General features: G+C 42.0%; 1 protein-coding gene across 1 annotated transcript in view; it reads left to right on the forward strand.

Annotated features, from left to right (window-relative positions):
• The window catches only part of YES1 (YES proto-oncogene 1, Src family tyrosine kinase), a 54,346-nt gene extending 34,022 nt beyond the window's left edge, over positions 1–20,324 (forward strand). The window contains exons 3-13 of the mRNA XM_066579612.1: positions 2,068–2,325; positions 2,658–2,757; positions 5,712–5,810; positions 7,265–7,368; positions 7,704–7,853; positions 8,445–8,600; positions 11,631–11,814; positions 15,482–15,554; positions 15,638–15,791; positions 16,756–16,887; positions 18,005–20,324. Coding sequence (XP_066435709.1) covers positions 2,073–2,325; positions 2,658–2,757; positions 5,712–5,810; positions 7,265–7,368; positions 7,704–7,853; positions 8,445–8,600; positions 11,631–11,814; positions 15,482–15,554; positions 15,638–15,791; positions 16,756–16,887; positions 18,005–18,213 — 1,614 coding nt within the window. The 5' untranslated portion in view covers positions 2,068–2,072 and the 3' untranslated portion in view covers positions 18,214–20,324. The remainder of the gene's footprint in view (positions 1–2,067; positions 2,326–2,657; positions 2,758–5,711; positions 5,811–7,264; positions 7,369–7,703; positions 7,854–8,444; positions 8,601–11,630; positions 11,815–15,481; positions 15,555–15,637; positions 15,792–16,755; positions 16,888–18,004) is intronic.
• Positions 20,325–21,914: the final 1,590 nt, after the last annotated feature.

Below are 21,914 nucleotides of genomic sequence, written 5' to 3' on the forward strand. Positions count from 1 at the left end.
AAGGGTGCTTTTACATGGAAGGGTGATCGTTCGAATTTACATATTAATCGTTCAGTGTAAAGGTGGCCGATGATCAAACAATAATTTGTTGGTTTATTGTTTTTTTTTCATACAAGTAGCTGTAACGTGAACATGCATGGACTGTCTGTATTCACTGTATGTTTTATGCTCCCATAGACTTTCATCTGCTGCTTTGGTTCATGACTATGGGGTAAAATAGTACATCCTGCAAATTTTTTTTTCTTCTTACGCTCGTGAATTCAATGGGTCCGTATTCGCACAATAAAATGATGGAGTGAATGCGGACGGGCAGTACGCCTGTGTGAATGGGTCCCAAGGCTTGGGATGGATTTGTCTATTACATAAAATTGCGCCGCACCCTTAGACAAATTCTTGAGCCGTTAATAATCTAGCGCTGTACGAGCGTATAATCCTCCCCAGTAAGTCCCTGGACTCTTCGCACTGCCAGCAGCGATTATGTAGTTGTTTAGTAGTGTGACATCAGGACAGATGTTTTTAATTATTGCGCGGTTTAGTCTGTAGCATTAACACGAGGTTAGAGTCTTCGCCTGAATCACGATTTTTCTCTTGGGTTAAACCCACTGGGCTCTAAGAACAAAAATCGCCAGAGGCAAAGGAGAATGCTGGAGATAAAGACCGTTGTCACCGCTCTGCGCCCTTGTGGGTCTTGGCATTACGTTTTAGGTTCCTGAAGCGGATTTAATTCCGCTGGTTCTTGGTCATCTATCGATGGGAAGGGCAGACGTAGAAGATGCTTTGAATGTTCCTGTAGTGCAGCTGAACTGCAGTTGCAGATATGGCCCATAACAAGGGGAGCACTTTTCCTTTGGGGGGGGGGGACTTTTTTTTTTTTTTTTTTACATCTTGGATATTTTTTATAACTTGTCAGAAGAGGACAAAGCAAGGAGTTATTGTTTTTACTCCTTTTTTAATTTTAGTGTGAAACGTGAGTAGAATTGGGGTGTTGAACACTTCCCGGATGTGTTTTCTTGTTTTAATCTGTGTATGACACCGTATCTGGACTGCAGTCTGTGGAACATCGTATAGAGCAGCTTAAATGATTAGTGTATTTTTGCATCCCCATCATGCCTTTGGTATTGATAGTAAAGCCATGCACGCTGTCCTGGCCATTTTACAGTGTGTTCACAAGTAGGGATCTACTATAGGCTCTATGGCAAACACCCGGATTTCTGGCACAGGTATGAGGTTTGATGTGCCACGGAGCCACCTGAGGATAAGTCCCGTTCAATAGAGAAATCTGCTCCCAAATCTCCTGTCAAGTCATGAATCGGAGTACAAGCCCTTAAAGAGAGATTCCCATCTTGGCAAGTTATTCCCTATCCACAGAATAGAGGATGACTTGCTAATGGCCAGGGTCTGACTGCTAGGACCCTCAACGATCATAAGATTTCACCCTCTGGTGCGTCATGGAGTTCTGACAGCTGTGGTCATGCATGCATATCTCTGCTCCATTCACTTCGAAAGAACCCCTGGAGAGATAGTTGCCGACCAATTGAAATCACATATCTTCGTATGTCCCCTAGAAGAGAGTGAAGCAGAAGTGCGAAGGTCAGGCCACCAGTGTTAAGACTTCGGAATGTGCCTGGGGTAAGATATTGGGATCGGTGGGGACCCCAGTAGTCAGACCCCCATTGATCAGCAAGATATATCATATATCCTGTGGATAGGACATAACTTACTTAGATGGGAATACCCCTTTTAAAACTTCTACTTAAGTGCTGCCAAAATTATCATTGCTCTGTTTAGAAGAAAAGAGTAGAATTCTTTCCAGCGCTGCTATTTAAGCACTTTACGAAGCTTCTGCTGCTGCAAAAGTCTTTATTGCCATCTGCAGAACCGGATCCCCAAGCTCCAGATAGATAGAGCATGCATTCATCTGAGCAGAGGGGAACTTTACCTTCTCCATAGCTCTGCTGTTGGACGTAGCAGTAGCATGGAGATGGTCTAGTGTAGTACTGCCTTGTTCTCATCAGCGCTGCCGCCTACTCCAGCCATTTACAGTCCTGTCTCTTCTTTTTTACATAGGTATAATGGGCTGCATAAAGAGCAAAGAGGACAAAGGTCCATCAATAAAATACAGATCGGAACCCAAACAGGAACCTATTACCCAATATGGCGGTGACCCCACACAAGCTGCACAGTCGCCCGCAGTTAAAGGACCACCTACAAACTTCAATAGTCATTCCATGACACCGTTTGGTGGGTCTTCTGGAATGACTCCCTTTGGAGGGGCTACTTCCTTATTTTCACCAGTGCCAGTTCCTTACCCCGGAGGGTTGACCGGTAAGTTTATATTATTTTCAGTAAGATAGGACTAGACAATTTATTGAAGTTGTGCCTAAGTATCTAAAATGCTCATGGATAGGCCAGGGATCTTGAGTAGAATTTCGAAGGTGGATCTATTAGAAACTGTGGAGCATGTGACAGGGTTCTAGTGAGGGGGGAGGGGCATATCAAATGGAGTTCTTGGGGCAAGAAGCTGGATGGTGACAATTGGAGACTATGAACATAGCATTTAAAATGTATAGCAAAATAGGGCTTCTACTTTTTATTAAATTTGGTGAAGCCTTACTTGTAGTTTAACATCCTTCTGGGTTACTTTGTGATCTTTGCAGGGGGTGTTACAGTCTTTGTTGCCTTATATGATTATGAAGCTAGAACATCAGAAGATCTTTCTTTCAGGAAAGGGGAAAGATTTCAGATCATCAACAACACGTAAGTAGTTTCCTCTCCTGTCGTAGTCGTGTTTAACATGGGTTTTCAGAAATAGGATATCTTGATTTCCTTGGCGTTCAAAATGTTTGCGCTGTGTGTATACATATTCTATGTATATATACTGTATGTGTGTTGAATATTAATAATTATGTGTGTGTAGTATTGTGTTTGCCTCCATATGGGCAGCATCACGGACCCAGTTAATACAGGTAACTGGACAACCCCTGTCTATTCTATGGCATCCTGCACACAAAATGAACCCCTATTTGCATTAAGCTATAACTTTTATTAAATCCCACTAATATCATGTACCCACAGACACACACAAAAAGGGCAAGGATAAATGCGGCCTACAATGGCCCTTCACCTTTACTCTAGAAGTCCAATGTTCATACAGGAGCATTAAAGGGATGGCGCTCCAAAAACACAGACTTGTATCAGATGGTGAGGGTCAAAAGGTGAACTCTGCTGTGAGCTTGTGGTCACACTGAAGCACGCGCTGACCACAAGCTGGTGATGGGTACTATTGTACCTTGTCGACACCGGAAGTGGTGGGCATCGACAAGGGGAGAAGGCAGTTTGACAGCCAGGTGAAGCCCCCAGTCTGATTGGCTGCACAACTCCCTCACTCAGGTCCTGCGACTCACCACTTCGGTCTCCCTTGCCTGCACGGCTGGCTCGCTCCCGTCCTCAGGCTGCTACTCAACACTCCTGTCTCACCACAATGCCCCCCACCCCGGAGCCACTACAGCATAAAGTAGAGCGCCGACACAGGGTGAGTAAGAAGAGTCGGGAGCAGTTAACCGCTACAACCCTGGGGCACGTTCTGTGACAAGAGGCGCGAGGGGTACCGCGGATGCAGCCGGACGCTGGGTAGGAGGAGACACTGGGAGCACTGCTCCGGGAAAGACAACGATGAGCCTTATCAGGGATTCACAGTGGGATACAGCTGATATTGTTTCAGCTGTATCCCGCTCCCTTATAACAGGCTTAGTATGGAGAACAAAGCAGTCCAGTTCTGTTCTCCATGGAGCACTCGGCTGTATAACGGTCGGGCGCTCCGTGCAGAGAACAGCTGGATGCAGCAGACAAGCGGGGACACCCTGCTTGTCTTCTGCATCCTCTGCTCAGAGCGCTCGGCTGTATAACAGCCAGGCGCTCAGAGTGGGGGAACAGCTGGATGCAGCAGACAAGCGGGGACACCCTGCTTTTCTTCTGCATCCTCTGCTCGGAGCACTCGGCTGTATAACAGCCAGCCGCTCGGAGCAGAGAACAGCTGAATGCAGAAGAGGAGCGGGGACACCCCACTTGTCTTCTGCATCCTCCTGTATAACAGCTGGGCGCTCCAAGCGGGGAACAGCTGGATGCAGAAGACAAGCGCCCTCAACATTGGAGCGATCATCTTGCGCTGCAAATGACACAACGATTGTCGCTCAAAAGACATCTTTTGAGCAATAATCGTTGTCTAAATGGGCCCTAAGGTTTTACTGTACCTAAATCCTGTGCGCAAAAGTTCTTTGTTTTTCTTTTGTTAATATTTATACAGGGTGACTGCCCTGATTAGGGTGACACCCCTAAGATTCCCTGCTTCTATAGTATAACAAACAAGCTGGGTGTGTCTGGTTTGGGTATAGCACATTCTTTGTATTTAATTAGCTGACAAAAATAACAAACTCCAAGCTTGAGAAAAAACACTTCTGACAATAACCCAATGAAAAAATAGCCTAGTAACCTACCGAACAAGACGAGTGGTGGTGATGGCACAAAGAAAGATATAAAATACACCAACTATTTAATAAAAGTTATAGTTTAATGCAAATAGGGGTTCATTTTGTGTGCAACTTATTTGTGATTGATACCCCTTATCATAGACAGGGGTTGTCCTGTTACCTGCATTAACTGGTTTAGTGATGCTGCTTATATTAGGGCAAGAACAATATTACATTATTTTATATACTTATAATTATATACACACACACACAGAAACCTACTAATTAAATCATAACCCAAGTCTATTATTAACATAAAGTGGGTATTCTCTAGTTTCTTTTTAATCAGCTAAGTGAGGTAAAATAAGGTAAAGTCCCCTGGTGCAAGCACCGAGTCATGATTGACTGCTATGGTGACCTTTTTCTTGGTAGACTGTTTTTGCGGGGTGGTTTGCCATTGCCTTCTCCAGTCAACTTTTACCCCCCAGCAAGATGGTTACTCATTTTACCAATCTCATAAAGATGGAAGGCTGAGTCAATCAATCTTGAGCCGGCTACTTGTACCAAGCGGGGATTGAACCCACAACCTTCAGGTTGTGAACGAGAGCATTTCTGCTGCCTTAACTTGCTCTGTGCCACATGTGGTCCGGGCCATCCACAATTTCTAAAGGTGGTGACTAGTGATGACCAATATGAGCAGCTCTCTGTTTAGGACTGGCTGCTAATAGTCTACTAACAGAACCCCTGTGAATTTACTATACGGGGTAAATAAGAGCGTTCTCAGGTGTTGATGGATATAAAGCTGGTACCAGATTAGGAGTGAGATGTGATACATTTGATGTATAATTTTCGCAGACCGCAGTTTATTTAGCTGTACGCTTTTCCCTTCCTTTCCAACAAAGCAGGCAGTGGTAAATAATTCCCCAGGGAAATTACTCCTTCCCCTGCAGTCTAACATGACGCAGCTACTCAGTGATAAGTCATTATTGATTTGCAGTTTTATGGTACACAACGTAATGCCAGTTTCTGCTTTGCTACATAAACCTTTACCTGCACAGTATCTACCGACCGCGTGAGCCGCCATACTTCTGGCATTGTACCGCTTCGCACTCCTGACATCTGAGGTGACAATCCTGCTGGCAGACCAGTTGCAAGAAGCCTTCATGTTGATGTAGATCGTTGTCTTGGCCGTCTAATTTGTACAGTACATTGATTTCTTTTCTTTTTTTTGCCTTTTTAATTCAGAGAAGGAGACTGGTGGGAAGCTCGATCCATAGCCACTGGAAAAACAGGTTATATACCCAGTAATTATGTAGCCCCGGCGGACTCCATACAGGCTGAAGAGTACGTATAATCAATGTTTATTTATCTGCTTAGCATTTAGATATTGGCACAATAAGAAGCAATTATTGCAGTGGGCATCATGGTGGAAACTAGTAATTTAACAAGTGTCATCACAAGATGGCTTATTTAAATTACATTTTTGTATAAACAAATTTCTATTTCCAATCTTTCTTTTTTCATTCTGCCAAATTGGTCTTTTAATTGTCCAATATTTAGTTTCCAGGTTAACAGTATTTCTCTAATGGTCACTTCTGTAGAGACACCTATATAGTAGTACATTTGGCCTTCAGAACCGTGGCTGTGCGTCACGGCTCCAGGTATCGGGGTGTGCTAAGGAATGGCAGGTTTTGCATTTTGACGCATTACTTGGAGCATCAGCATTGTATTCGGCTGCAATCTGCTTAACTCATTTAGGACCAAGCACTGTAAATTTACAGCACTTGGTTCTGGGCTTTAAACCCAGCCGATTGTAGAAATACAGCACGGGTTTAAAGCCCGAGAAGCAGGACAGTTCGTCAGCTTTTAGTCACAGCTGATAACCTGGAGGAGAAGGCAGGAGGATTTTTTAAGGGGGGGCACGTGACAGCCGGAATTCCTTGCTGCAGCAGAGCTACAGGATCCCAGCAGACCCTAATCAGCTCTGCCAGTCACTATTGTCACTACAGGGGATGTTTTCCTGTAACTGGGGCTCATATGGATTCCCCATATGCAGTGAGAACGTGTCATATAGAAAAAAAAAATGTAAATATCACCCAGAGGTCTTATGACGTCATGGAGGACATAGATGGTAAAAAACGTAATTACATAAGTAAAAAAAAATTCCAGATTAAAATAAAAACATATACATAAAAAGGAAAATAACCCATAGCCGACGCCAACTAAAACAGTCTATATTATATATCAAAACGTCCGAAACAAAATAAGGAACCCATTCCTATACTTTATTTTAGCGTAAATATATGAATTTAAAAAAAAATTACTATAGATGTTAAAAAAAAAAAAAAAAAAACTTTTTTTTTTTTTTTTTTTAAGCTTTTGACCCCAATAAAACAAAAAAACGGGGGGAAAAAAGTCAGTGAAAAAGATTTCAAAAATATAGCCCTTTATGTTATGGGCGAAAAAGCAGCGAAAATAATTTTGGTAACTGAAGGAAAAAAGATAGGGCAGTAAAATCCCTAAAAAGTGTCTGGTGCTTAAGGTACAAAGCTTGGTATTTAAGGGGTTAAAGAAGCTCTGCAATCTGTCTGGACTCTAGCGGCTTATTAGGATAATATGGTAAATTTCATTGAACATAAGGAATGAAGGCGATCTTTTCTCTAACATGAATAGTACTTATAATGTGTATCCTAGTAGCCAAGTAACCTGTGTAGAAGGATCTTTGTTGGGGCCGATGACTAAGGGGATGTTGTGCTGCTTGTAGATGAGATGGCAGATGCTTTATTCTTTATTTACAGGTGGTATTTTGGGAAAATGGGGAGAAAAGACGCAGAGAGATTACTTCTCAGCCCGGGAAATCAAAGAGGAACCTTTTTAGTTAGGGAGAGTGAAACCACTAAAGGTAATTTGATGTGCTGTTTTTAACCCCTTAAGATCTTGCCCGTTTGTCTCATTACGTAGTTTTATAACATTTTCATTTGGGAGCCAAACAACAAAGTTTACTTGAAAAACTGCAGCCTTCCATGTTTCCATTCGTTCTTTGTGATCCCATATTCTCCAGTTTATCCACTTTTAAACCCTTTGCTGACCATCCTATAGGGCTAGTTTACATGAGCAGTTTCCTCCCTGACCTGAGACTAGTTTCATGGTAATCTACTTACAATCCTGGAAGAGTTATCGTCTTGCATAATGATGGCGTCTTGGTAATACTTCTTGCACAATTTTTTCCCTTCCTAGGAGCTTTTTCACTGTCCATCCGAGACTGGGATGAAGTGCGAGGCGACAATGTGAAACACTACAAGATCAGAAAACTTGACAATGGAGGATATTATATCACTACACGGGCACAATTTGAATCACTACAGAAACTTGTAAAACACTACTCTGGTAAGAGCTTAACGTTTGATCGTGTTACACTGGTTTACGTATTCCCCTTCCACTTTGTAAATTGGGCAGAACTTCAAAGTTACTTTTCATTACAGTGCGTTACTTTTCGTACTTTAATACAGGGCGTTCTGCAGTTTTGTTACAACACTCAAAGAAATAAATTCATATATAATATGTTTGTTATTATTATTTTTTTTTAATTCAATATTCTTAAGTTGCACAAATCGCCCCCCAACAAGAGATTTAATGGAGCTCTCCATTCTATTCTGAGTATTACATTAGGGGCATTGTAGCATGAGGTAATCTCACATTCTTCTCATTCCTTGGAAACTAGAAACTAGAGTTATAAGGAACCCCTCCCAAATGCAGAGCATTCATCTTAACGGTAGTGTAGCCTACAATGAAAAAAAAAAATCTTTAAATCTTTAAAAAGTACCGGCCATCCTCCACAATTAGCATAAAAATAGGGGGAAAAATACAGAATATCCTAGTTAAATTGTCACCCCAAACGTATTGTAATATTTTTCCACGTTTCCTGTGTATTATTTCTACTGCATTCAGTAATCCTTTTTTTTTTTCTTCTTCATGAAGAACATGCTGACGGCCTGTGCTATAGGTTAACAACTGTATGTCCCACCGTGAAACCACAAACCCAGGGATTAGCAAAGGATGCATGGGAAATTCCCAGAGAATCTTTGAGACTTGAAGTTAAATTGGGTCAAGGATGCTTTGGTGAAGTATGGATGGGTGAGTATAAGCTGCATCATTCTGCAGAGCAGTTTAGTTGGGGTCTTTCATTTTTTTCCATTTTTAATATCTGCTGATTTTAGCTTTGACGCCCTTTTTAACTGATGAGATGCACGAATATGAACTTCATTCTTCTAAATGGGGTCATACACATGAGCAATGTCTTCCCGCATCAAACAAATCACAGCATGTTCTATCTTTGTGTGTGCTCTCGCATCACATGTCCCATTTTTCCCATATGACTAGCGGCAGCATCATACCGCGTGCTAGGTACACGTGATGTGAAGGTTTCTCCGTTGAAAACAATGGGAGAAACTACTTGATCCTCCGCCATGGCTGACAGAGATGCGGGGCGGTTTTGTTACAAAAACGCCTCTCTTCCTTGGCAAAAACGCATTTTGGCGCGCGCAAGAGGTTTTTGTAGTGGGGTTATCTTTCACTTTTTAATATTTATGAAAGTGCATTTTGAATATTTTTCTGGCTCTCTAGAATTCCTTCCAAAGATGGACCCGGTGTCCAAGAAAGTATCTTATCCTGACACTGTTAACCCCTTCATGATGCTGCCCTTTTTTTTTTCCCATTTTCGTTTTTTCCTCCCCTCCCCCCCCCCCCCCCCCCCCCCTTTAAAAAAAAAAAATCATAACTCCTTTATTTACTAGAGATGAGCGAACGTACTCGGTAAGGGCGATTTCACAATCAAGCACCGCGATTTTCGAGTACTTCACTACTCGGGTGAAAAGTACTCGGGTGCGCTGTGGGGCGGGGGGTTGCAGAGGGGAGTGGGGGGTAGCAGCGAGGAACAGGGGGGAGCCCTCTCCCTCTCCCCCCCTCCCCCCCCCCACTCCCCGCTGCAACCCCCGCTCACCCACAGCACACCCGAGTACTTTTCACCCGAGTAGTGAAGTACTCGAAAATCGCGGTGCTCGATTGCGAAATCGCCCTTACTGAGGACGTTCGCTCATATCTATTATTTATCCATCCACGTCGCTGTATGAGGGCTTGTTTTTTGTGGGAAGAGTTGTAGTTTTCAATGGTGCTATTTAAACTACCATATAATGTACTGAAAAACTTAAAATTCTAAGTGGATTAAAATGAAAAAAAGAATCGACATTCCGCCATCTTTCAGTGCGTCTTGTTTTTACGGCACACAAACTGCAACAAAAATGACATGATAACTTTATTCTATGGGTCAGTATGATTACTGCGATACCAAACTTTTATAGTTTTTTTTTTTTGTTTTATTTTTTTTTTTACTATACTACTTTTTTTTTTTTTTTTTAAAAGACATTTAATTTTTTTCAATTGTTTTCTGCGGTCATCTTGTGCGCGCAATAACTTTATTTTTCCAACGACGTAGTTCAGCGATGGCTCATTTTTTGCGGAATGTCCTGTAGTTCCCGTTAGTACTAATTCGGAATACATAAGACGTTTTGATAACTTTTTATTGCGTTCTTTCTAGAAGACAGGGTGACTTAAAAAGTGCATTTCTAGCGTTCTTTATTTTTATTTATTTTTTTTCGGATGACGTTCACCGTGTGGGAAAAATCATGCGCTACTTTGATAGATCGGACCTTTACGGATGCGGCGATACTAAATATGTATTTTTGTTTTATTATTTAGACTTTTTATTTATAGATATGGCAAAAGGGGGGTGATTTAAAGTTTAGTACTTTTTTTTAATTGTTAAAGAAAAAAAAAACCTTTTATTGCTCTTTTTTTCACTTTACATTCAAGTCCCCCTGGGGGACTACAATATGCGATGCTTTGATCGCTCCTGCAGTATGATGTAATGCTACAGCATTACGTCATACTGCATTCTGACAGGCAGCCTATCAAGCCACCCCACGGGGATGGCTTGATAGGCAGTCTCTCAAGGCAGCCCTGGGAGTTGTAAATTGTTGCGCAAGTATGGAATTGTGCAGAGATTCACAACTGTTGCTGTCTGTACCGCCTTTATAAAAATGGGGGTGTGACATGGCCTCCCCAGGCCAATGCATTTCTGTGAAATTTATAAACTATACCAGAAATGAAGGCCTGATCGGTGTATATCTCTGCTTGGGTAGTTCATCCATGTGAAAGGACCCTAAGATAGCTGTTTAAAAATGCCGGCCTTAATAACTTTCGCCCTGTATGTTGAATATATGGTCAGTTCCAATGATCCGTAGACCGTTGTGTGTTGGGAGTATTTTACTCTGAGGTGGCTGTAACTTGAGGGATCATCGTATTGTGTCATCTTCTGTCACTCAGCCAAAAGTGTTTGTAAAATCGAATGCCCCTTCATAAATCACTAAAACCACACGACTATCCTTCTGGAATGATCTAATATAGCCGTGAGTGTTCAGAGATTGGGCGACTTCATACAGTCTGGAATTTGCTAAACTTACTAAAGTAACGAATTTGTCTCAAACTGCAATAAGCAAATGTTTCCTCTTTGATACTATTTAAAACCAGAAGGGGTAAATAGAACATCGCATTTAAGATGGGACTTCATTTGGAGTATGTTATGAGTGATGGAAAGTGAATATATAATCTGAAAACAAAGATCTGGTACCGTGTTAGCCAGTAGAGCAAAATGTGATTGTTCTCAGCAAGAGACCGTGTTAGCCAGTAGAGCAAAATGTGATTGTTCTCAGCAAGAGATTGTATTTTTGTTAGCCATTAAAAGGTATCATATCTACAAGATTACGTCGTTTCTCTTGCTGAGAACAATCACATTTTATATAATCTGAAGCATGTTGCAAAAATGCTCCTAATCTCGTACACGCTTACTTGGAATATGCTTTGGAGTTAGGTTGGAAATTGCAGTACGCTGAGCCCTGGCAAACGGATGGAGAAGATGTTAGCGCCATGAAGAATAACATGTAGAAGGGCTAAACCTGTTCTGGCCATCTACAATGTTAAGGCATGCTTAGTCCGTTCAGTAGCAGCGAGCTTTCATGGAACGAGAAACAGATGAATGGTAATTTTGTAACTTGTTCTGTTCTTTTTCTTCCTTATTTTTGTTGACTTGTTGATGGGTTTGTTATACAGGAACTTGGAATGGAACTACGAAAGTAGCAATCAAAACCCTTAAGCCTGGAACAATGATGCCCGAAGCCTTCCTGCAAGAGGCACAGATTATGAAAAAACTCCGGCACGATAAACTAGTCCCTCTGTATGCGGTGGTGTCTGAGGAGCCCATCTACATTGTTACAGAGTTCATGACGAAAGGCGAGTCCTATTTGACAAACTAGCTGCAGCTGATTTTTCTGGCTACCGCGGTACCTTGCTATTTTTGTTGTGACAGCTTGTAGAACAGTTTGCGGTAATTGTTCACTGTAGAGTAGGAAATATTGCAAATTCAATTATTTCGACTAAATCTAGTGCATGTAAGTCACTGAAAGCATTGTATCAAAGAAACCTTACTTGTAAACACTTTATGAAAAATAATCACAGAAAGCAGCCATGTACCTCCCAATGTACTAATACAAGAGGGCAGGCAGAAGCACCACAACCCTCAGCTGCTAAATGGAGGAGCCACTCGCATACCTTCATTATACTGAGGGGGGCGGCTGCTTAGTACCAGGACACAGATATAGCATGCAAAGGGCCAGCGTGCAGTGCACCATGCAGGCTTACAACTTATTATGCCATATTTCAATCCAGCAAGCTGTCCTGCACCATATAGGTGAACGAGACTGGCACCCTGGGCTCCCACAGTGTTCAAAGCCGCACTGCATGTTAGGGCTCCTTCACAGTGGCGAGAAAATGCACGATTTTCTAGCAATGCCAGAGTGAGTGAAAAAGCAGGATTATGAAACCAATGATTTTCAATGGTTTCATTTGCATTCGCAATGTTTTCACTCCTGCAATGCTGCACCAAAAATAAATCGCAGCATGTTCCCTCTTTTTGCAATTTCGTCCATTGTTTGCGATGGTGCCGGCGACAGCAGCACCAGCGCCATTCAAAACAATGGGAGAACATCGCGATCCCCTGCCGCGGCTGTGACAGCAGGGGGTTCCTTCAGCCCTGCAGGGATGTGAGACTGTCGGATCTAGGGGTTTCCACATGCTCCCAGCAGCAGCTCTGGCCCCATTCAAAACAATAGGAGAACATTGCAATCTCCTGCCAGGGCAGGAAAGAAGGGAACCCCCGCAGTGATGCGAAACTGTTTCCATGTGAAAATGCTATTGGGCCATGAATGATGCCCATACTGATAAATACAAGGCATTGGTTAATATTTTGGCCAAAATAAACAAGCTCACAAGCCCATGTCAAGGGTCTTCGTCCTTGTATGCGATATCTATGTGCAAGTATGGTACTAAGCAGCCGCCCCCCTCAGCATAAGGTCGGTGTGTGAGTGGCTCCTACTCAGTACCTTCACCTGTGCAATGCTCCTTTATTTAGCAGGTTGGCTGTCTGCATGAAGGTTGAGGGATGTGGTGATTCTGCCTGCCCTCTTATATTAGTACGTTGGTTAGTTCATGGCCACACTCTGTGTTTCCTTTGTTGTTGTTTTTTTTTTTTGTTTGTTTTTTTTTGGGGGGGGGGGGGGTGTTGTATATTCCCTTTTTCGGGGATTTTTTTTTTTTTAAATAACCCTTAATACATTCATAATTTTAATATTAACAGGGGGTAAATATCTGTCACAATCGCTGCACCCGTGAACTAGATGTGACTGTAAAAGGAAAACCAGATTTCCACACACCCTCTAACATGCACTTTTTGTATTAGCCTAAAAATTAGTCAAGCGCCCCTTAAAACCAGTCTATACATCCACACACATTGCTGCCACCCCTTGCCATGTTAGGCCAACCAGATACTCGTGATACTGCCCAGGCACACCAGATCTGCCTAGCATCAAACAGGGTAACTACTTCCACACTGGCATTGACAGGGTTAACATGGCCAGGCGATGTCTTGCTTCTTCGAGATTATGAGTAGCTTTAGTGCAGCAAGGAACAAATTTCTCAAATTAAGATTTAATAAACTTGAGTACTTTGGTCGCAGAAGGTTGCAAAATCGGTGTAATAAAAATGACATGCATGAGGCAAACCCGATATAACAATAATAAGGAATAAAGCGAAGAGCAGACCTCTTACTAATTAGATTGGCGAGAGATGCTGAGGCTTGCACACAACTGCAGTCTTGATTGCATCTTCTGGGTCTGACCCTGTGAACCTTTTATCTTAAGTCTTAAAGGGTCTCCATCAGAACCACTCAGCCCCCCTCCTTCCCAGGTCACAGGGCGACATCTAATTATATATGAGAGAGCTGTTACAGGACACAGTTCTAGCTTATGTCATATCGGCTCATATGTATCCTCTGGCGAGATAATGATCAGCCCGTTCCAAAGCATATGTTAACCAACGGAGACATACCAAATGTAAATATGACATATCTGTAACTTGAGCTTATATTCAATTCTGTGGCTTCTTAAGATCTAAAATCCCAGTGCTTGAGCCAAAAGAAGCTGCTGAGTTTCCTAATTACATTGCTGGGTTATTTAGAACATAAATTGACAGGAATGGCTTTGAAGGAATCAGAAACATGGGGCGGGCTGGAGACTGCTGTCTGTTAGTGGAGGCATTTACCTTCTGCAACTCGTTAACGCCGCTCTGTAAAAGTATGTGGAAAGGACACTTGGTCTTCCTGCAGACTTTTGTCTTCATTTAGGAGGATATTTTGACCATTATCATCAACTTTTATCTGTCCAGAGATATTTAGGTCTTTTTCAGCGATGATCATTCCCGTGCTTCTACGCAGGATCGATCGTCGCTCAGAGAATGAAGGCGGAGCGATCCGGGGATTGTGCCTGCCTCCATTCACAGTAAACAGGCAGTCATTCAAGGATGAGGGACTTCCTTTTTACACTGGCCGATCATCGTTCAGGTTATGCATGCGTAAAACTGAACGATATCAGCTCGTGTAAAAGGTCCCTTTAATGTGGACTGGATTCACTCATGATTGCACCATAACCTATAACACTATCACTTCATAAAAGTTTTCAAGCGTTTTGATCAGTGGTGTCCGGGTGCGGAGATCCCCATAGACTACTGGAACAAAGAGGCGCTAGTGCTCCGCTCTGAATGTTGGTGTCCTACCTGTGCCCTGAGGCCAAGAAAAGTCATCACCGCTGCAGGGGCGGAGCATTTCTGTATTTTCATGCTTGGTGGAGGTCTTGGTACCTGGATTTCCACCAATCAAGACTTTGACATGTCTAAAGTTTTTTATGAAATGATAGGGTGCACTTTAACTTAACCTATAAAAATTTTAAACCCTGTTGGCAGAAATAAAATTTCACTTTAATGAAGCTTAGCAGTAATACCTGGTATGGCCTATGGAAAGTTTTTTGCTTTTCTGTTTGACTGGCCCCGTCGTTTATCTGACATAAAGGCATCACTTGGGCTCTATTCGCAGAGGCCATTTTGGCATGTGATTGATTGCTATGGGTAACGTAACTTCTCAGGTGAAGTCATTAGACTTTGCCTTACCCATTGTGTTGACATGGGACATAACAGAAGGCATCATGCCCTTTGCTAGGTAATACAGCTGTTCTGTCTAGCTTTAGTACAGAGGAGAATTCAAAATTGACTAACACAAGAAAAATTAAAGATTTAGTGCAAGATTAGAAATACATGGCTACTTTCTTCCAGAAATGTCTCCACCCTTGTCCAGAGGTTTTATCCGGTATTGCAGCTCTAATCTCTCCCTTGGAGCTGAGCTGCAATATCCAACACAGTCCATACAAAGCTGTGAGACTGTTTCTAGAAGATAGCAGCTCTGTGTTTCTAATTCTCTACAACCACTTAGAGATACTTAGTAAATATATATTGTGTAGTGTGTTCATTCTCTAATACTTTACTAATTCTCTTTTTTCCTGTTGTTGTAAAACAGGTAGCCTATTAGACTTCCTTAAAGAGGGAGATGGGAAATATCTAAAGTTACCCCAGCTTGTTGACATGGCTGCACAAGTAAGTATACTTTGTTCTGTCTGAATCCTGCTTGACTCAATGCCAGCAAAACTAGACTTTAACCTGTTGCTTTTTTCCCCTAGATTGCAGATGGCATGGCGTACATTGAAAGGATGAACTATATCCACAGAGACCTCAGAGCTGCTAACATCTTGGTGGGGGACAATCTTGTATGCAAAATTGCTGATTTTGGTTTGGCCAGATTGATAGAAGATAATGAATATACAGCAAGACAAGGTATAGTTTTCCTTTTTACATCTTTGTTTCCGTAAACCCCTACAGGACACACGAGTATATACCATCAACATTTTCAAAAGATTAAAATAATTTGTTAATGGGGTGTGGCCTAGCACTTGAGGCGAGAGGACGGACGGTTGGTGAGCTCCTGTCTCTCAGCGCTAAACTGAGTATCCTACTTGAAACCACTCTGTTTTAGTCCTTTACTGCTCACTAATGTTGGGTGGACTCCCGCATACCGAGCAAACCTTATATCCTAGACCTCTACAGATAGGCTGCTGCCCAAGACAACTGCAAAGTCCAGTACCCACATGACTCACCGCTTGCTCTTGTCATCCTGGGTACCAGATGGGTGGCTTGATGGGACACAACTGCATTGGATGGGAGGCCACAGAGAAGGATGTTGCAGTAGTCTAAACAGGAGATGAGGGCATGTACTAGCATTTTTGTTGACTCTAGGTTGAGGAAAGATGGTGTCTCAGATGTTTTTGAGCTGGAGGTAGTGAGGGCTTTTATGTCCTTTATGGAAGGAGAAAGGCGGATAATACTCTTGGGATAATTCTAATCTCCACACATTTTTAGATGGGGTGGTATGGATAGATTTGTACAGAGATGGCCACAAGACACAGTGTGCCATTCACCGGAGGGAAATGCTCTGTCACAGACAATGCCTTTTGGAAATGCACTTTGCTGTACTTGAATAACTAATATGTACTATGATGATACAGGTTTGTCAGATCACCCCCACTTTTTCATAATAATTCACACTTGCGACTTCTCCTTTTTCATCTTTGTGGCTGAGAGTCTTTTTTTATAGTCAAGGATGGTTAGATTGTGATCGTATCCGATTGTCTGAGATCATTCATTAGGACTAAACGGCCTTTACAGCATATCGCACAGACCTGTTGGCCATTGCTTTGAAATCTTTTAGTTTTTCCTCTTATTGGTTTGTTTTCCTATTTAGGAGCAAAATTTCCCATCAAGTGGACGGCTCCTGAAGCTGCTTTATATGGGCGATTTACAATAAAGTCTGATGTCTGGTCATTTGGGATACTCCTGACGGAGCTGGTTACCAAAGGAAGAGTGCCATATCCAGGTACCGTATCAAACCACTTTCTGTAGTAATATTTTTGTGCATTTACTGCCATGTATACAACGTATGTGTTCATATAAACTTTGATAGTACAGTCATCCCTCAAGTTAACATTAATCGGTTTATTGTTGTAAATATTGTATGATAAAGCCATAACTATGGAATCTGGTAATTGGTTCTGAAACTTTCAGAATGTCAACCAAAAGTAACACAGAATGAAGACTAAATAAAATTCTGCAGATAGTTAAGATAAAGCACATTGTAAAGTATTACGGACAGATATGGCTGCTGGAAGATGCCAGCGACCTTCATAAGGGACAGGAGCTTTCTTAAGGTCCTGTACAGAACACGATAGTGTGCCAGAAGAATAACATGGAGCCGCCTTCTCCTGGTGTCCAAAGGAGTCACTGATTATGGCACAGGTAAAAGGTAGTACAGAACATGTAGTATGACACTGTGTGGAGTAGAAAATCTATGCCAATACTTCAGTAATACGCAGGGGTTTTACCAGTGAATTGCCCATTCTGATTAACTAGATTTTCAAGCAGAATGCATGTCACAGATCCGAGCTGTCTGTGACGTATTTTGAATTTGGTTTCACTTGCCCAGGAAAGACTAATGTATGTTGAAAATACTGTATTCTGCAGCCTTTGTAACTTGAGGGATGACTGTACTGGTCACTATTGAGATATGGATGGAATTATGTGGTTGGCTAGAACTGCGCCAAACTTATAAAGCAAGTGAAATTACTGGCAGGAAAAGCTGGCTGTACAGCCAGGGGGTCATTTATAAGTTCTACAGTGACATTCCTACCTATCCGGGTAACCAGAAGGATCTTACGAGAACTTGATGGATTTTAGTAGAATTGTATTGACTTCCACTTCTACCTTGCTTGTATAGAAAAGTAGCAAGAAGTAGGAAGGTGTAACTGCAGGATCAGACTACACAGGGTTTGTTTGTAGTCTGTTACCATGGAGATTTATAGGTTTGCATAGAAGCTGAACTATAAAAAACAGTTGAGTGCAAAGGTGGACAATTTCAATTTGGTTTCAGTATAGATTACAATTCTATAAACCTTGCTTGTCATTATGTAATAAATGGTGTGCTCTCCTTTTTATAGGGATGGTGAACAGGGAGGTGCTGGAACAAGTGGAGCGGGGTTATAGAATGCCCTGTCCTCAGGGCTGCCCAGAATCCCTGCATGAATTAATGAAGCTGTGCTGGAAGAAGGACCCAGATGAAAGACCAACCTTTGAATATATTCAGTCCTTTTTAGAAGACTACTTTACTGCAACAGAGCCACAGTACCAACCAGGCGACAATCTATAAGATTAAAGACTGGACATCAAATGCACAAATCTGCCAAAAGTATAAGCAAGACTTTTGCATAAGTTCTTACCTGTTTCTATGAGGAAAAAGGAGAGTCGTGATCACTCTGCATGCTTATGGCGAACTGGAAATCCACAGTACAGTTGCACAAAACCACTTTGAAAGTATTGTAAATGGACAAATCATGTGATTCAGAGCAGGTCCCAAAGAAAAGTCTGTTGGTATCGATGGTGCAGAAAGCCATGCGGCGCTGTTCAGCGTAGCGTCCAGCCTAGTGTTTCAGTACATTTCAAGATCACAAAATGAGGACTTGCTGGACCAAACATTTCATTCCTTTTCAAAAAGGTTTCATTTCTATTTGATTAAATGCTAATCCTCCTCCAGTCTGTTATCTTCTTGACACTCAGATCGGCCATAGATCCCTCTACACTGCCATATACATACAGATTGCCGATGGGAAGTGATGACGCACTTCTTACCGGTTTTCCTATTGAATCCTGTCATTAACTCTGACTTGCTGTAGGTTTTACGTGAGAAAATATTTATGTAATGGATTGCAGACTCAAAGAAATGACCTGCTGGAGGCAAAAATTGTGCTGCCTCTCTCCATGGTTTTTCTTGAGTGGTATTGCTGCGGTGGCACTGCTGTCACGGATGTCCTTGAGAGTACTTGGCTCCTTAGTTTTGCTCTCTGCAGTATCACGGGTTTTGCCTTTGAAGGCTTTTATACTGCTCTGAACATCTCTAAAGAACGGCAGTTCCAGGGTATATAGTCTCTTACCCATCATAATGGCATATGGGTTCGCTTGGGTGAGCAGGTTAATCAGGAGCGGAGACCGTAAGTGGGGATAATCATCTTTATGCAATCTTTTCCTACTTTTTGTTTTCTGGACTTATATTTTTTTTGTAGAGGAAAGACTTAAGGGGGTTAAAGTTTCACAAAATAAAGCTTATTCCTTGTAGAATGAAATGATGCCGTTTTCCAATATACTTTCTAGATTGCTTTGCAAGATCTTTGCATGCAACCATATAGTAAAAAACATTTTTTTTTACTTCCATGGGATAAAAATCTGTCCTGGCCATATAATAGAAGACGGCCGCTCTGATCCGAGCACCCATGTGTCTAATATATGCTATGTAGGTGTGTGATCATCACATGACCAGGGCAGACTTTTGACGCAAACGGAGATCTTGAAAGCCGTGAAGAATTGATGCAGAAGGTATATTAGAAATGATCTAAAGTCGTAAAACTCATTTCAATCTAAAGTTATTTTTTTCCCACATATCACATAATTGGGGATTCCATTAGTGCAGATTTTGCAATGGCACTTTGGCTTTTCTTTGATTACAACGGATGACTAGCGTGAGGTGACTGGAGACAAAATGTGAATGTTTTTAATGACTGTATGCAGACACTTTTATTTACTGTGGTGAAGGCATAAGACCCCCGGCGTGTAGCTGGCCGGTCCTATATGCTCATGCAAGATTTCATACTCGCAGCTGACACATATCTGGCAATAAATGAACTTTTTTTCTTTCTCATGACGTTACTTCTCTAACGCTACATCAAGGAGATCTGTTCTATTCTGCGCTACATTTGATGATGCAACTTGTAAAGGTTTGATTCATTCTATAACAGGAAGGCATTCAGTAATTTTGTTTACAGCGCCTGAAACGTTACTGTTTTGTTTCTTTAACGGCGGTGCCATCATTCCGCTTTATTACCTGCATTGTGTTTAACGAGGCAAATCATTTTTTTTAAAGGGCTTTATACAGAAACTATGGAATTGTATCTTTTTATAAGTCTTTTCAAAGCCAATTTAACTCGAATTCTGTAAGTTTGTGTACTAGGTTAAAAAAAAAGGCAGTGTTTGGCAGTCTCGCTGTCACTCATTGTGTTTTCACAACTAAACAATCATGTAATATCGTTTGTATAGTAAAGGATTAAAACACTAATTAGTGCATTTATTTTAAGTGATTATGATGATGCTTATCTAATGGAAACGAGGGGCTGTTGGTTCATATATTTAACACCATTTTATGTTACACTTGATGCCTGTACAAGAGCAGGTGATCAGTATGTAAAATAAAACCGTTTTTTATAAAGAGAATACTCGAATTTGTTGGAGAATACTTACTTGGGAATTAAAGGGGTATTCCCACCTGTCGGAAGCAGCCAAGAGCTTAGCTTCCATTGACTTCAATGAGAACTGCGGAAACTACGCTGGGTGGCTGAGAGCCATGGCGGCAGTTTCCCATCTTGGCTATGAAAAACTGAGATGTGAATCCCCCTTTTTAAGTTTTTGTGGTACAGTATTAACCCTTTCCAATCCAATTTTGGATTCAGGGTTTCCTAAAAGACTTTTTCTCTTATTGCTGTTATACAACGGTGCCATCTGCTGACTAAAACCAGTGTCTGTGCGCCAGAGAGGCTCCGACAGCGGAGTGGCTGGCAATAGACGGTAAGAATACCCTGTCGGACGTCTTCTGACATTGGAGCTGTAGAAGCTTCAATCAGAATGTAGGAAGATGACAGACAGTGGATTGGAAGGGGTTAATAGTTATACAAGAGCTACAATGCAAAAAAAACACAGGGTCATAACTGCTTGGCACGTGCGAGAAGGGTGCCAAGAAGCCTCTGCCTTGGCCATGGGATTTTAGATACAGGACTAAGGAAGACAATCCCAGTTGTAGAAAAGCTTAGCTGCACCTCTGCACATGCTATAATAAAGTTTTCATATGTATGCCTGTTAAAGGGGGTTGAACCATAATATACTTTTACCACCTATTTCAGCGGCAAGACCCTCACCAATCCCAAAAACTAGGGTCCTGTTTCCGCCTGGAGTTGTGCTCACGCTTGTGTGAGATCTCTCCATTCATGTCCATTGGGATGTCTGAGTGCTTCTACTCTGTTTCCATTGAAATAAATGGGGCTATGTGCAACTGCCACTCCGTTCAATCACCTGTCACTATGGAGGGGGCGTGATGAGAAGAGGGAGACATGGGATCTCCTTTCTTAAGATCGGTGGGGGTCTCAGCGGTGATAAGTTAGTTGTGTTATAACCTCTACACAATCCAGTGTTTTCATCATGAGTGCCCTGATCTAGTGATTAAAAGAAATGAAAAAGGAGGGTGGAGCAAGACCCAGTGAGGGTAGTGGAATATTTATGGAGTACAAAGAGTTTTCAATGATTGAGTATTTTGAATGGTGGAGGTGCTGCCAACCAGATGACGCTCCACCAGTGTGGGCGTAAGTGTAGCAAAAAGGATGTGAAAAGAACTGGTATGGAGAAAAAAGTGCTTTAACAAGTTGTTAAAGCACTTTTTTCTCCCCTGTCCTCCTGCACACAGGACCTCCGACACATCCTATATATCTTTGGAATCGTGTCACCCCTAGGCATCCTGTTGTCCTATCCAGCCGAACTGACGAAGGGGTTCTTCCCCGAAACGCGTATTCCATTGCTGGTTTTTAATTTCTGAAAAAATAATAAAGAAGTGCTTTCACCATCACACATTGGACTTTGATCTACATCTTCTAGTAGCTTAGAGTGTTGCGCCTCCATACCAGTTCTTTTCACATCCTTTTTGCTGATCTAGTGATGGTACATGAATTGTGTAATGCTCATAGGAGACTTGTCCCCACATTAAGGCCACCTTGTACCGCCACAGTTCCCAAAAGTGTCATCTCAGTAATTACATGG

This window comes from Eleutherodactylus coqui, chromosome 9, assembly GCF_035609145.1.
Source record: "Eleutherodactylus coqui strain aEleCoq1 chromosome 9, aEleCoq1.hap1, whole genome shotgun sequence".
In the NCBI taxonomy this organism is placed as follows: Eukaryota; Metazoa; Chordata; class Amphibia; order Anura; family Eleutherodactylidae; genus Eleutherodactylus; species Eleutherodactylus coqui.